The sequence below is a fragment of the Populus trichocarpa genome, chromosome 3, assembly GCF_000002775.5.
Source record: "Populus trichocarpa isolate Nisqually-1 chromosome 3, P.trichocarpa_v4.1, whole genome shotgun sequence".
Lineage (NCBI taxonomy): Eukaryota > Viridiplantae > Streptophyta > Magnoliopsida > Malpighiales > Salicaceae > Populus > Populus trichocarpa.
In genome coordinates, this window is record NC_037287.2 from 9,989,902 (window position 1) to 10,007,118 (window position 17,217).

At 29.3% G+C, this 17,217-nt stretch overlaps 1 protein-coding gene and 1 long non-coding RNA gene across 2 annotated transcripts; one reads left to right on the forward strand and one right to left on the reverse strand.

Moving 5' to 3' along the window:
• Positions 1-4,611: 4,611 nt before the first annotated feature.
• Positions 4,612-6,345, forward strand: LOC127905120 (uncharacterized). Its single transcript, XR_008058835.1, has 2 exons — positions 4,612-5,148; positions 5,568-6,345. It is a non-coding gene; the product is annotated as an uncharacterized LOC127905120 (long non-coding RNA).
• On the reverse strand, positions 5,206-6,199 carry LOC7483579 (protein LURP-one-related 11). The gene is made up of 3 exons (XM_024598341.2): positions 5,966-6,199; positions 5,652-5,882; positions 5,206-5,545 (listed from the first exon to the last, which is right to left on the reverse strand). The coding sequence occupies exons 1-3, from the start codon at positions 6,197-6,199 to the stop codon at positions 5,411-5,413; spliced, it is 600 nt and encodes a 199-aa protein (XP_024454109.1). The 3' UTR covers positions 5,206-5,410.
• Positions 6,346-17,217: the final 10,872 nt, after the last annotated feature.

Sequence of the window (17,217 nt, forward strand, 5' to 3'; positions counted from 1 at the left end):
TTATCTCATCAAAATGGATATTCCAACTCCTTAAAACTTGTTTAAATCCATAAATAGATTTTTGTAGCTTGCATATTTTATTGCTAAATTTATTAGATTCAAAACCTTTAGGTTATGTAATATACATCTTCGTGAAGATTCCCATTCAAGAATGCAATTTTGATATTCATTTATCAAATCTCATAATCATGGTATGTAGCCATAACAAGTAAAATCCTAATAGATTTTAACATAGCTACCGGTGAGAAGGTTTCATCAAAGTTAACCCCCTGTTTTTGTTTGTAACCTTTGGCAATTAGTCTAACTTTGTACATTTGTATATTTTCATCCATGTATGTTTGTCTCATAAAGACCCACTTACATCTAATAGGGTTTATTCCTTTTGGTTGATCAACCAAACATACATGGTTAGTCTACATGGAATCCATTTAAGATTTCATGGCTTCAAGCTATTTTTTTATAATTAAAATTAGATATTACTTCATTGTAGTTAGTGGGCTCATAAAGAATAAGCAACTCATTATCATCAACTTCCACGAGAAGTTGATATCTTAATGGTGCATGATGTGTCCTACTAGATCTACTTAATTCTTGTGCTTTTTAAGTTTCAGGTTAAACATCAAATATTATAGCCTCAAGCTATAGTTCTATTTGGATGTCAGTTAGTTTGTGGTTCTTAAACTTCATTAAGTTATATTTTCCTCTCATTGTAACTTTCAAGAACAAATTATTTCTCTAAAAAAGTAACATATTTTGAGACAAACACCTTTTGCCCAACATAATGGTGGAAATTATATTAAATTGATTTTTTTAGATATCCAACAAACTTAAATTATTTGACTTAGCTCCTAGCTCTTTAGATATTATATGCTTTATATAAGCATCGCATCCTCAAGTCTTTAAGTATGATAAGTTTGGTATCTTGCCATTCCATATCTCATATAGGATCTTATCAATAGTTTTGATGAAACTTTATTTAAAAGGTAAGATGCAGTTTAAAGAGCATGGCCCCAAAAAGAAGATGGAAGGTTTGCATAGCTTATAATGGACCGTATCATATATAATAACGTATGATTTCTCCTTTCAGAAACTCCATTAAGTTGTTGTGTTGTAGGAGGTAACCATTGTAAGAGAATCATATTATCTCTTACCCTATTAAACTACTTCCAAGCTTTACTATCAAAAGGTTGCATCATGACTCCATCTTTCTTATCATGTGAATAATGTCATATCATGTCATGTGCTTAATAGTCTTTAGAGACATAAATAACCTTTACAGTCTAAGAGTGATTGGGAAGTATCTTAATTTTTTATATGCGATAAGTTTCCTTCCTCTACTGGTATTGGGTTTATATCGAGCATATCTATAAGTTTTGTACTTGGTAAAATTTATATCTTCACTATAGTACAACATGCAAAATCTTAGGCATATATCATTTTTTTAAGCCAAAGGGTTTCATTATGCATTTTGCAACATAGAAGTTATCTTTCAACATATTCCCTTCAGATAAAAATTTTTTCGCTCATTTAATGATGTTGTCATAACTGGCCTTACTTAACTCATAATTTCACTTAATAGTAAACACTCGTGCAATGACCAATAATTTACTGTGATTCATCTCATAGTGGTTCATCAAAATCTTGCAAAAGTTTAATAAACCTAGTTATATCTATATTTGGTTTTTCATCTACACTTGATCTTTTATCTAAATAATCTTGATTCATTCTCATTGCATTTATCATCATACTCATTGATTCATTCTCATTGAATTTTAAAATTACCAATAAAAAGTTTTATGAAAACTAGCGATGAAATATTTACATCGATAATTCCATCAACAAATAATGATGTCATATTGCTGATGGAGTTATCAATGGAATACTTATTGATTTTTTAATTATTTTTATTTCATCAAAAATTCTATCAACAATTACTGACGACGTATATTTGATAGCTATTTTAGTTAGTAATGTCCAACGGGTATGTTCTGTCGCTATTTTTATCGGGCATTATCGATGGAATATTTCCCATTGGTAATTCCATTGTTATTTGTCAATTTTCTAGTAATGAATCCAACAACACCTAGAAATGTCACTAACAATTATGGAAATAGGCTGCACACAACAGGTGGCTCGCTTGCTTTTGGGTGACATATGGCACCCACTCCAGTCAAAGTTGATGATCTTTCTTGGTGTTAATTAGGTTCATCTTATTTAGATATTGTTATGGTATTGCTGGTGCTATCATCAAAGATTCGATCTTCTACTAAAGTCTTTTTCTTTTTTTGCTTTTTCTCTCTTTCTTCTCTCCTCATTGTAATTGCTCGTTTACCTTTGGATGAAGAGTATGGCTCACTATCACTGTTAATGATCTTTCTTAGTGTCATTAGATTCATTTCATTGAGATGTTTTTTATGATACCAGTGGTTTTATAATCAAAAGTTCATTGTGCTTTCAAGGTTGTTTTCTTTCTTTTTTATCTCTCATCTCTCCTCATTATAATTTTTCACTTGGCTTTAGATAAAAAGTGTGGCCCACTTCGGTCACCATTATTGATCTTCCTTGGTGTCTTTGAATTCTTCTTTTTGAGATCTTTCCGATGATGTTAGTTGTGTCATAATTTGAGCTTCAATATGCTTCTAGTGTATTTTTCTCTCTCTCCTTTCTCCTCACTCTTTATTGTAATTTATGTCATCCCTTTAATAATTTCTTTGAAATATCGTGTTTCTCAATTGCAACATGTAACAAATTGTGCTATTTCACAAAAACATTTTCAAGCTATGTTATTTTACTAATTTTTCTTTTAAACAATACTAGTTTTTAAAAAAAAAAGATTATTTAGTTTGTGATTGTAAACAAAAATAATTAGTTCATTTGGTTTTAAAAGTTCAATATTGTTTCCCAATATATATATATTTTATTTAATGGTATGTTTTAACCTAAACTATTAGGGTAGTGGTAAGATAAAGCTTAGGTTATAATTTGGTCTATTATATCCTTTAAATATTTTTTTTAGTAAATTAAGTCCTCTTATTAGATTAAATTGTAAGACTAATAGTCAAACTTTGTTCTCTATTTGGATTATAGATTTAATTTGCTAGAAAATAATAGTTTGAGATCTAATACACCAATTTAATAGTCCAAATGATGTGAACCTCATAATCATATGGCTACGCAACTCATAATGAAATTGAAAACCAACCTAAGAAAGCCTAATATCATGTTTGAAACTCCGACCCAAAGGTAACACTGTATATAAGAACCAAAGATATTGAGAAAAGAACTTGGTCCTAGAGATAACCCCCTAGAGAAACTGAAGCATATGAATGACACCACAAAGCAAGTTAACCTTCGATAAGTCGGTGTGCGATATTTATCCTTACAAAGAAAGGTTGTTTGCAACACGTAAAACAAAGGAAAAATCTTGTTTATTCAAATCATCATAGATGCCAAAACTTACCGCCATAAAAGCAATATATAGTCCCCTTTAAATAACCCTAATGAATCCTTTTTAGGTTGAAAGCCAATGAGTCTTATCTAGTAATCAACTGACACAAGTCTAATACTGAAACAAACCCTAAAACAATATCTAATAGTCCAAAACAAACCCAATTTAGAATAAATTCCAAAGCTAATAATATTCAACATTAAATTGCCTCCTCTTAGTCTTTTTGATGTGTTAGAAAATCATGTAAAATAAGTAAAAGAACAACAAAACAATCTCAAGCCTCCATATATATTACATAATAAACATGAAATCCTTGCAAGCTATGGATAATAATTGCTACCATAAATGTCTTTTTATTTGACTTGAAATCCTTGTAGAATAAGTAAGTCAATAGCTTCCACACATATTTCCAAGAGCATTAATGAACCTTTGTATTGACTGGAATCCATAATACACAATGAAAAAATGTTTCTCCAATGCACATTCCTAACATATTTTGGTTCTAACTTCAAACACGTTGTTCTCTCTCGTTCGAATGAATTAGCATGTATACCACATATCACTGGAAAGATATGGATGTCTACTTTCCAACCCAATTGGAATCTCATCATAATTATTTCTGAAGATATAGATATAGTTCAAACAGTAGATGAAGGTCTAGATATACAGATTTGACAAGATTCCATTAACTTCGATCCTCTGAAATAATCAATTTCCGAACTTCAATTGAATTAAAATCTTAATCCAATGTATAAAAGCATGTCTAGAAACTTATGTAAAAATTTCAGCTTAATCCAACAGTTGAGTTAAAAGGTATGATCGATAATGTAAAACTGGATAATAAAAAAATTTACATTAAAATCTAAATCTCATCTAAATCTCAACTTGCTTGTATTATATCAACAAGCCTTATTTTGTCACAATATTAATAGTTTAGGGGGAAAACATGCCATTAAACCTGTAGGGAAAAAAAACAAATTAAGGAGTGTACCTTTATTCCAAGCCATAGAGTACGTGGAAGTTCCATTATCTTTGCATGTTATTCCAAGTGTTCGTAGGCTTAGTGTGTAATAACAAAAGAAAAACAAGTGTTTTCGCCCTTTAAATGCTAGAACTTTTTGAGTTAAGAAATTTCTTATTTTTTTTTAGAAAGAAGGTTTTTTTTTTTTTTTGAGTAGTCAGTTCCATGTCAATTTATTTTATTATAAACTGGTATATTTTAATAGCTACAAATGCAGCTGTCAAAGATTATAATCTTGAATTTTATATCTGTCAACTGCCCAATTTCAATCCAAATCCAACAAAACCAAATAATTTGTATTTTTAACATGGTAATTCGGTTGATTTTTTTTGTAAATAAGTTATTTAAGTAGTCAATAATTCAGCTATTTTTCTTTTTAAAATATCTGTTAGAAAGAAAAAAAAAACTAGGGTAGCTTGGTCATTTTGCAGAAAACTAGTGGAGCTCTTAAAAAGTTACAGTCGTGGACCGCAAAGAAAACAAGTTATATAATATAAATATACAGGGACTGCATTATTATGTTGTGACCTTTTGGAAGCTTATCCTCCAAGATATAATTAAAAAGAGATCAGAAGTTGAACATTGCAGCTCATTCGATTTCTCAACTCAGCTAGTGAGTGAAGGCTGCTGTGGTAAAACGCATAGATGCACTAACAGGAGTGGAAGGCTAGATCGTAAGGTATAATCTTTCAATATAGTAATTTGAAAGTCTTTTGACGGTTGAATTCGAGTAGTCTTTCCAGAAAAAATTTCTTTATATTCAGAATTATATTCATATGATCATCATGATTGTAGATAAATTGGAGTGACAGAAGGTGGCTGTACAATACAACGCTCTCTAAATTTGTAAATTGAAAAAACATGCGAAAGACATTAGTGATAAAACAGTTATATACATGTGAAGAAAGAACAACCTATTGCCTTGTCTGTCTATAGACCTTTTACATTTTGGAGTTGATGAGGCTATACACAACAACAAGCCCCATGATCAGAGAATGATCAATAAAGGGCTCCACCACCATTGTCATAACATCTTCTCCTAGCACAACTCCACATGCTGACTGCTTTCTCTGTACCTGTTTTAATTTGCACACACAGATAACACACTAATTAGCCTTCATATTAACGGCCTCCTAAAGCAAAGAAATCAGGAAGAGGCCTTAGCCAAATTGAGTGGTTCACCTCTGCGATGAGCCCTCCACACTTGTCTACTATCTTGTATGCTGACTTGCTGGTCCAGCTTTCTATCTTGTACTGGCATGGTTGATTCTTATCCAACCCAACAGTTATATTGCATGGTGCATCTCCTCTCAACAGCCTCAAAGTTTTTCTCACTTGAAAGCCAGGCTTGGTCTTGTCAATTTCTGAACCTTCGCATCTGTAGCCCTCCCAGAACCCCAACAACTTGAGTTTCTAGTTAGAGAAAAGCAAAGCACAACTTGTTAAAAGGGGAATTTAGTGCAACTTTCACAAAAAGATGTTGCTGTGTATGTTACCTTTCTCAGTATGGTGTACAGGACTTTGCCTTCGAAATCCATGAGATGAACTTCATTGCTACTCTTGCTGTCATAGTTATCGACCCGATACACAACATGGCCATCTGAATCAAACACAGTACAGCCTTTGCCACTCAGTACTAGAGACTTCATCCACACCGTGAATGATTCTTGTTTGGAAGAGAGGTAACAAGGGTCTGAAGAAACAAGTGCTTGGGGATGAACCTTTCCCATCTCACCTGTCAAGTTTAACTTTGTCACTCCAGCAGCTACAGAGCACTTTAAATACAAGTATATGTAATATTATAGAACAACTTGGAACTGGGCGGGCTTACTTTTGTAATTTTCTTTTGCCCACCAATCGATATCTTTATAGTTAATTTGATGTGTGTGTTTACTTAATTAGAAGGCTCGTTGACCTTCAGTACATAAAAAAAGTAATTCTTTTTCACTTTTTAATTCTACATATTCTAAGTATAAACAAGATTTGTTCGCAGTCTTCAAGCTAATATTAAGCTGTTTTCTCAGCAAAATTGTTGATTTCATGGCCAACAAATCATTATCGAGAAAGGAACGTAAAGATAAATATGTATGTAAACTAAAAACTAGACATTATATATTATGTCTGAAACAGTACTTTTAATGATTAATAAATATGAAACCGTTTGCTATAATCAAACTTGTCCTGGAGAAAACTTGGCCATGAGTTTTGTTTATGTTGTTTCTTGACCTGTTCTTCGTAGGCATGCATTAAACAAGGATATCATAAAGCCAAATAATAGCAATTTTAAATCACACTTTTGCTTGCCCTTTTTGTTATTATGTGTTCTAAATGGAACCTTATCACTTTATAGTGACCCCATGCCTTCGTCATACGGGGCTTTTACTGTTCCAAAGTGGAGTTTTCGTCAGGGTCAGCTAAATAATGTAGTGCAGATCACGCCCTCGGGCATAAGAACTCATTCCTTATTTTGCTTAAGCATTTAATTCTTTGAAAATTGCAATGGATAACAGAGACATCCCCTCCAGCATGTATACATATTCTGATGTGTTCTTAATTCTTGTTCTTATCGGATAACTCCCATGACTGTACGTGAATCAGAGGTGGCAGCTACAAAATCAGAAGAGAAAGCATGATCAAATTAATGAAATAAACAGTATTAAAATGTTCATCACTTGGTATAAAAGAATCTTTTTTACAAATAGTCTTTTAGAATTCTAACAACTTTTTTAAAAGATGCTCTTCCTTTAAAAATCCACAAACCAAAAAAGTAATTGAACTTGATATCTCTTTACAATGTACCAGAACCTAAGCTATAAAATAAAATAAAAGGGAGCAAAAACTTAGCAAAATAAGAGAAAAAATAAGCCAAAAGAAAAAAAATAGAGGAAAAAAAGAAAAGAAAAAAGAGCTACCGCAAATAACCATGTTTCTTAAAATAAATTCTCAACAATTCCCTACATAAATAAAAATTGTCTTACCAATAAACAAAGACTCAAATATTTGTAGAGAGATAATAACTTGGTAGATTACTACGTCAGAATATATAGTTTTTGGCTTTGAATCTTTCATATTAAATACTATCAGATTTACTTGGCTAATTAGTGCATGTAATGTCTTGAACTATTCGAACTTTTATGTAAATCAAGACAATAGTATTCTCATAGTTATTTGTTTAGAGTTTGGTTCTCACATTTATGTTTATTTTGACCCAAACAACTCTCAGTTTTATTAGTACTTTAGAGAATTCGGTCTTTTATAATTCTCAAAAAAATAATCATATTTCTACTTATATTGGTCATCTTTCATTACAGGTATTTTGTTATACTTCACAATTGGTAGACCAAGATATAAAAAATCATTAAAAGTAAAGTTGACCCTAATCACATTACTGTTAGGATAGTAAGATTTACACAGAAAAGAGAAATAGAGAGAGATGAAGAAAAGCAGAGAAGGATTCTGTTAAACAGAGAGGAAGAAGAAATTCTGTTTTTGATTCACTGTTTTATTAAGTGAATGTTGTTCCCTTATTTGACATCAGTTTATATATTGCTACAGTAAGAAGCTTATTCACATTATCTATTCTTCACTAAACAATACTAACTAATTCTCTTAACTGACAAACAAGACTAACAACTACTAACATCATTCTAACCATATCTTTACATTCCCCCTCAATCGCAGGCTTGGAGGAGCCAAGCATGAGATTGTAACAGTAGTCCCTTGATACAAAATGATAATCAATCTGGAGGTCTTGTAAACTGAAGGTCTGTAGTTCGATCCTGCATTTTTCGAAGCTGATGATCATCAGTTCCAACACCTTCAAGATCAGAATCTGCATCAAATCGACTTGAACATTTTCTTGAGTCATCAACAAATCCTAAAATTCCATGACTCTCCAGAAGAATTTGCATCTGAAAGTGCCATATGAGATAATCTGTATCATCAAGCTTGATTATCACAACAGTAGAAACCGTAGGAAGCAAACAGGTAATAGGAGATTGAACAATCTGAAGTTGAGAAGTAGTCACCATTTTTTAGAGTGCAAGAAGTAGAAAAGAAGAGAATCAAAGATTGATAGGAGATTGAACAATCTGAAGTTGAGAAGTAATCACCATTTTTTAGAGTGCAAGAAATAGAAAAGAAGAGAATCAAAGATTGAGAAGGAAGAATCTTGCAGAAAGTTGAAGATTTGAAGAAGAATTTTTGAGTTTGACAATATATCAAACAAATAATAGACACATCAACGAATACAGAAGAATTTCATTGATAAGATGAGAATGAAGCCAGAATCAGAAACAAGAGTAAGAAATCATAGAGTGCAGAAGCTAAGGTCTCAAGATCAAGAATCCCTAAGCTCTGATACCATGTTAGGATAGTAAGATTTACACAGAAAAGAGAAATAGAGAGAGATGAAGAAAAGCAGAGAAGGATTCTGTTAAACAGAGAGGAAGATGAAATTCTGTTTTTGATTCACTGTTTTATTAAGTGAATGTTGTTCCCTTATTTGACATCAGTTTATATATTGCTACAGTAAGAAGCTTATTCACGTTATATATTCTTCACTAAACAATACTAACTAATTCTCTTAACTGACAAACAAGACTAACAACTACTAACATCATTCTAACCATATCTTTACAATTACAACTAGCACCTTTTTCATCATAAAAATGAAAATAATTATTTCTAAATGCTACTAAAAATATCACATGACTTAATTTTTATTTTACACCTAAATCTTGAAATTTCTAGTTAAATATGTATGGTTACATCAAAACATCTTTTCATCTTTAAAGGCTTTAAGCCCATTTTCTTTGATGAACTATACACAAGTTTTTTAGTTAAACCTTTAGTGATTGGATTCATAATATTTTTCTCTAACTTTACATAGTCAATAAAAATAATCACATTTGAGAGTAAGTATTTAATAATATTTATATCTGAGATGTATATGTTTATACTTACTATTATATATGCTACTTTGTGCTATTTCAATTGTTGATTGGTTGTCTCAATAGACAAAAATTGCTAGCACTGGCTTAGAATAATATGGAATATCCTCTAAGAAACTCTAAGGTCATTTGGCTTTTTCTTTAGTTTTATTAAGAGCATTAAACTTTGATTCCATCGCAAATCTTGTGATCCACATTTGCTTAGAGGATTTTCAATACACAGTTGCTCTATCGAGTGTGAAAATATATTCACCAGTACATTTCAAATCTTTAGTGTTAGGTATCTAATTTATATCATTATATCCTTATAGTATCACCGGGTAACCAATATAGTTTAACTCATAGTTCAAAGTATAACTCAAATATTTGAGTGCTCTATTTAATGTTTTTCAATGATTCATACTTGGATTACTGGTAAATCTACTCAGTTTGCTAACTAAGTATGAGACATCTGATCTTGTGTAGTTTATAACTTACATCAAGCTCATAATTCTTCAAAAGTATTTTAATTGGAGTATTACTTCACCTTTATTTTTTTTTCATAAATGTACACTTATGTCCATTAGTATTTTGACAATGCTATTATCACCTTTAAAAATTTATCAATAATTTTCTCAGTATAATGAGATCGGAACATCAAATATCCTGGTAATTTTTATTCTTATTATGACATCTATAACATCCAAATTTTTCATGTTAAATTTATTATTTAATGTTTTCTTGTAAACTTGATCATACAATCATTATTGTCTACAAATAGCATGTCATTCACATAGAGATATACAATGATCATGTAATCATTGCTCACCTTTTTAGGATCGGGTTCTATCATTTTTATAAGACACCTCCACACTCGTGGTACTTGTAGGAAGGTCTTATACATTCCATAATTTATATGGTATCTACTTAACTTTTTATGGGTTAGTTTGTTAATAATATAATTGATAGTCAAATTCGCCTCCCCCACAAGTTTTAAAGTGCTCTCAAACTTATCAACATAGTATTCATCATTTATTTTAGTGTTTAGTTTTTTCATTCAACAATGTCATTTTGTTAATGTGACTAAAGAGTTAATAGTTTGATGGATAATATTATTTTGGGAAAAACAAAATTCATTAAAAGGTGTATCACACTCTCTACCTCTATAACTTCTTATTACCTTTATTTTCTTATTTTCTTATTAAATTTATTTTCAACTTAATTCTTGTAATGTTTAAATATTCAAAAAGTTTCATCTTTGCTTTTAAGCAAATAAATATAGCAATACCTTATGCAATCATTTAAAAAAATAATGTAATATTTTTATATCATATTTAGTTGGCATAAATTTTAAATCACCAATATCCGAGAGAATTAAATCTAAAAGTCTACTACTTTTTTCAATTGTTTTAAAAAAATATTTTTATGAATTTTAACTTTACAAAAACCTCACACTTATGATTTTTTAAAAAAACCATACTTGGTAATCATTTAAGATTAATTAACATTTATATAGAAGTATAATTCATGTCCTAATTTGTCATACCATATATCACAAGACTCAAAGCAAGTAGAAGAAGAGGCATTATTATTATTCATCTCATCCTTGGTTATAATTTTCATTATATTCATTTTGAAGATCCAACAACAACAAATTCACTTATGACACATCATTTATGAGGTTACAACCTTAATGAAACTGACATGAGTAGCCCTTTCTTTTAAAATGTTTTTTTGTTAAGTCCTATTTTTACAATCTGTGGCTTAGTGTTCGGTCTTATTACAGATGAAGTATTTGTTATTAAACTCCTTACAATTGCCTTCCACTTCACATCAAGATTTTTCTTTTGGTTTTTATTATGGATCTTCCTCACTTGTTCAACAATGTTTGTTTTTGGAGGTCATACCTAGAAGAGTTGGTTCTTCTTTCGAATAATTTATTATCCTTTTCTATTCTCAACTTCAAAACGAGGTCTTTAACTCTCATCTTTTTATTCTTATGCTTGAGGTAATTCTTGGAATCTTTTTAAAATAGTGGCAATGTTTCAATAATTGCATTACTTGAAAGGATTCACTCAAAATCATTCCTTTAAATTCAATATCATGCAAGATGAGTTGAAGCTCTTAAACTTAGCTTATCACAATCTTTGAATCGACCATCTTGAAGTTCAGAAATTTATCAACTATAAATTTTTTCATACCAGCATCTTCAGTCTTGTACTTTTAGTCTAAAGCTTCTTATAATACCTTCGCACTCTTGATTAAATTATACATGTCATACAGTGTGTTGTCTATTCAAGATATAGTTCTTCCACACAAAATCATTATAATTTCATGTGTCCATAATGACCATAATGGTATGATGAAATTCATCATTTGACAACTTTATTGCTTCTTCATGTAAGAACTTTGTCAAGTTCAGGTGGTCAAATAAAATAACGACTTTTATTGTCATCTCTTAAAGTTCAATCAATTAAACTTTTTCAGGTTTCTCACCAATCATCATAGAAGGTGATGGTAAAATTCTCATTACCGAAGTAGTACTTGCGAAACAACAGTGGTTATATTAACCATCTCTTGAGTTGAAGTTATGGTTAATATTTTAAAAATAACAAGTAAATATATAAAATTACATTTTGGTTGTAAACATGCAAAACATAAAATTAAAATAGATAATTTAATTTTTTTTAACATAGAAAGTAATGAAACAATTAGCAAGAAAAAACTATAACAAGTCTCAAGTTTATATTTTAGATTTTATAATTAATGTTATCACAAGTTTAATTTAATTAAAATAAACAATTAGTAATTTAATTAGATATGAAAATCAAAAGCAAGAAGAACACATACAAATGATATTTTAGAGATTGTAATTGTTTAGTATAAAAGAATTTGTTAAACTTAAGTAAATGGCACCAAATAAAAGTATGATAAATAAAATATATTGCATGTAATTTTATAAATCAAAGTAAAATTACTTATAGTTGCAATAGAGTTAAAACAAAAATCTAGCATACATATTAAATATATATAGTAGAATATTAAAAATTACAATTGAATCAAAGCATATTCTAGCATGCATTCTAACATATACAAAAAAAAAAATTACTATACTTAGAACATAAAGTATTAAGCTAAAACTAATGTCGAAATAAAATATTTATTTATTGAAGATATTGAGATGAATAAAGAAAGATGTTATTGTTAAAATTAAATTCTTTATCCTTAAAACTAAATTACTCATTTCTTGGTGTAAGTAATTTTCATACAAATAGTCATCTAGGATTCCAACACTTTGAGGCTGTTTGGTTCTGCGGTTGAACCTGCTTTTCACCGAATTTCAAATTTTTTTTTTTGCTAAAATTGAGTGCGGTTTGTACTTTTTGGATCGTTTTGATGTGCTGATGTCAAAAATGATTTTTAAAAAATGAAAAAACATCCTTGGCATGTATTTCAGCACGAAAAGCTATTTGAAAAGCAACCACTAGCACACTGTCAAACACCCTCTTTAACTTTTAAAAGATGCATTTAAAAAAAAAATCTATGAACCAAAATAATAATTAAACTAATATATAACCTAAGCTCTGAAACACAAGGAAAATGAGCAAAGAACACTCCTTATCTTATTCAACTGGTTGGCAAAAAATAATTCATTTATAGGCTTAAAAATTATTTTATATTAAATCCATATCCAAGCTAATGCAGCAAGCATATGTTTGTAGCTTAAGCTCAAAGCATACTTAACCTAAGATTTTTCTATTTTAAAAGCTTTAGTATCATACAGGCCTAACTCTTTAACGTCTCACTATACAAGTTATTGTTTCATTTTAAATTACTTTTATTAAAAAATAATTTCAAACAAAATTTTAACTCTAAAATAAAGTAGATACATTTCAAACAAAACATGGTTAATTTTAAATTTACTATATTTAGTAACCATGTTTTTGAAACAAGTTATAACATTAACTTAATTTGCTAATTAAGCCAAATTAATATTGTTTTTGAGATTAAAAGGAAACATGTTCTAACATTAACTTCGCTAATTAAGCCAAATTAATGTCTTTGAGATTAAAAGGCTTATACGTTGATTGCATGAAAAAGCATAGATTTATTAAGGTATTGATGGAGACAAACCGTCGACAACGAGTAAAGAAAAAAGCATCCACCCATTTGCATGAACAACAGCGACATAATATGATATAAAACTGAATTAATTAAATAATGGTGAAAAAGTTTAAGGCTTTCATTATGTAAGTTGATTTGAAAAATGCGGTTTATATGTCTCTCTCTGCGTGCGTCCATGGTTGCTTTGTAATTGAAGGCGGCAACTTATGGACCTCACATTTAAATACAATTTTATTCTATTTAAAAAAAAAAAACATTTTAAAGATCAACTTGGCTTAAAGCTTACTATATAGGTAAAGCAATGTAAATGTTTTTTTTTTAAAAAAAAAAAGACTTTGGTCATTGACTCTATTGAGTTTAATAAACTCCGTTAATTTAATAATATGATTAAAAAAGAAGATATCAAAAACAAATAAATAAAAACAATTCAACAATAATTCAATGCAAAAGATAAACACTTGTCAATATTATAAAAATATATTTTTATAATATTCTTAAAAGGTTTCAATAACCTTATTTGTTAACAACGTAAAAATTAAATGAGAATAAAATAATCAAATTAAAAAAAATCTCAATTTCAGTAAATAAAATATTGAATGAAAAAATAAAAAAAATAAAAAATAAATTGAGTCGAGTCTACCTGAGCTAGCACGTCAATTCTGTAACCTAGTTGTAAGATCATGATAAACTTGTTAAAAGAAAATTGAATAAGATTATAAAGCTCAATTCTCAAACCAGCCTAATATTGATGGGTAAAGCTGAAAAAAAAATTAAGAAAAGCAATGCAAAAAAAAAAACACGGGTCAACCCTGGTTAACCTGTTAAATTCATAACCTAAAATATAAGATCGGGATAACCCAATAGAAAGAAAAGTTAAAAAAAATAGTGAATGTCAATCTCCAACCAATTTAATATTGATGGATGAAATAAAAAAAAAAAAAACCAGAGCAAACTCATTCTAATCTTCCAAATATGTGCTACAGCTGAATTGCATATTAATAGGCAAACCTAAAAAAAATTGTAATGTCAAATCTTCATCCAATCAAAATAATTAGGATAAATTTGAAAGAACAAATTCAACAAAATAAAGAATCAAAAAGGAAAAAAATAGAATTGAAAAGAATAAGGACCAAGTTTGAGACAAAAAGAAAATAAAATTAAATTAGGAGGGATGAAATTGAAAAATAATTTCAATTAAAAAAAACAAATAACAATCAAAAGAATAGGGATCAAACTTAATATAAAAATCAAATGTCAATGGATGAAATTGAAAAACAAAATAAATTCAATAAAGGATTCAAAACCAAATATATTACAATCAAGCTAATGAGGATCTCATATTATTCAATAAACAAATGACCAGATTTCGTTGATTTTTTGCAATCCCAACGTGTTTTTCAAAAAAAAAAAGAGAAAAGAGTGGGGGAAAGAAAAACACGCAACCGGAGCTCAATTGTCGCTCGTCTAGATGCATGCGCTGCACCACCATGATGAGGGTAATGAGACACATCCAACGCCACCCTAGAAGGAGGCTTTGAAAGGTTGGACAGCGTCGTACATGCCACCTGAATAGAGCAAGCGCCACCCATGCACGTGCCAACCATTTTTTATTTAAATTATATTTTATATATTAAAAGACCCCAATTACCCCTAACCCTACATGAGAATTACAGAAAAATAAAGAATAAAATGATGAAAATGTCCTTGCAAGCAAAGCCAACAAAGTTTAATTTTAAGGGGTATTTAAGTCATTATACTAAAAAAATTAAAAAAAAGCTCTTGATCCAAGTTAACTTTTCTTGCTTTTTAAGGGTTGTTTAGTAATTCTACCTTACTTCAAAAACTTGAGAAGACTAAATTAACCATGTTTAATTTGACAATGACTAATGTGTTCCATTAAAAAGACTGAATCGCCTTTAAGGTTCAATTAATTGGTTTTTCTTGGCAAGGGCAATATGATAATTTTACCATGCAGATCCATAATAAAATGTGAGTGTGTGCACAGTAAAACATTGATCTTATTTAGCTTTTAATTTAATTTAATTTGGCTCTTACTTATGAAACCTTGAGTGGAGTATCTATTTCCCAGATAATTTGATAAATTTATTTTGGAGGATGAAAGGATTTTTTTTATTTTTGAAAAATAGTACAGTGGCAAAAATATTTAGCTAAATAACAAAACCCAAAACTTATTTATAAAAATAGCATAATTTGAGTAAAGGCACAGGTCTAGCCCGCGCTTCCAGACAATTCAATTTTTTTTGTGTATGGCATATGCGATCCACATGCTAGCAGATCAATTTTTTCTTGTTGTTGGTGCTTGTGAAACATGAATTAGTAGGTCAAAAACTTTTGTGCTAATGCGTGTGTTACACACGCCAACAGGTGACCATGTCGCCACCTTTAAACGACATGTGTGACTCATCGCCAGCTTCAAAGTTTACTTTTCTTGGTGTCTATGGATTCGTCTCATTTAGATCTTTCTAATAATCCTACAGGTGTCGTCATCCAAGCTTCATATGTCTCTGGTATCTCATTCTTTTTTTCTTTCTTTTTCTTTTCTCTCTTCTACTTCGGTTATTGTGCCAACCTATTTCTTCTCTACCTATTACAATATGGTCCCTCAATTTTTATATTTAGTTAACTTTATCCCCATTATAATGATTGAAATGAGATTAAATACCTTTATTTTTAGCAATCTCATTCGAAAATAAATATTAAATTGATTGGTACCTAATGAAACAATATCTATAAAAAAAATCAACTCTTTTTATTTAATTAATTTTGATTAATGTTAAAGAAGAAAAAATCATGAAGACAGATATAAAAAGAGCACTTACTAATATCATTAAAAAATATATCATAATCTCATATGAAAAATAAATTCAGAGATAAATTCTATTTAATGGAATAATATTTTAAAAAATAATTTTAGTTATTTTATTTAAACAAATTTTGGTAAAATATAATGAAATAATCTTCTAAAAAATAAAGATAATGGAATAATATTATAAACAAATAAAGAAATGGTGATGTTTTGCCCAAAAACAATAGTTATTTTTTATTGGATGATTTGGAAAACGTTTCAAAATATTAACCTATTAATTATTATTTAAGATAATACTTTTCTAATTACTATTAAATTAATGTTTTATTTATATTAAATATTCAAGTGACCATGTATAAAATGATTTTAATTTAGTGTGTTACCTAATAAAACAATTTCATTATATTTTTTTCTCTCATACAAATGATTCCAATAGACATCAAATAAAAAAATATCTAAATCCATACACTTTGATTTTACAAACATTTCGAAGAGCCTAATCTATAATTCTTCAGGGCATAATTGAATAACTCATATAATTATAACAACTAAAATAAACTTTGAGGGGTTGTGCCCCCATCTCTTCCCTGGGTAGCTTCCATCCCTGGACTCTCCAGTTAAAAACCCACCTGACATGAGTTATATATATAACAAGTTACATATAACTAGTTACTTGACCCGTGCGCTCAATCGCGTCTCAAATATTTTTATTTTTTATAAAAAGAATTATATATTGCTGATTTTTTCAATGTTTTTTTATAGTTTAAAAATATAATAAATCAAAAAGTTTATGGACACATGTAATCAAATAAATTAAAAATTATATAAACTGATAACTAAATAAATAAATATTAATGACACCTAA

What these genes read in the sequence shown, in the direction of transcription:
- LOC7483579 (XM_024598341.2), bottom strand. Translation starts at nt 6,199, where the DNA reads ATGGGAAAGGTTCATCCCCAAGCACTTGTTTCTTCAGACCCTTGTTAC. An exon ending in TGTACACCATACTGAGAAAG is followed by an intron (nt 5,883 to 5,965) that starts GTAACATACACA and finishes TTCTCTAACTAG; the next exon opens with AAACTCAAGTTGTTGGGGTT. An exon ending in GTGGAGGGCTCATCGCAGAG is followed by an intron (nt 5,546 to 5,651) that starts GTGAACCACTCA and finishes AAATTAAAACAG; the next exon opens with GTACAGAGAAAGCAGTCAGC.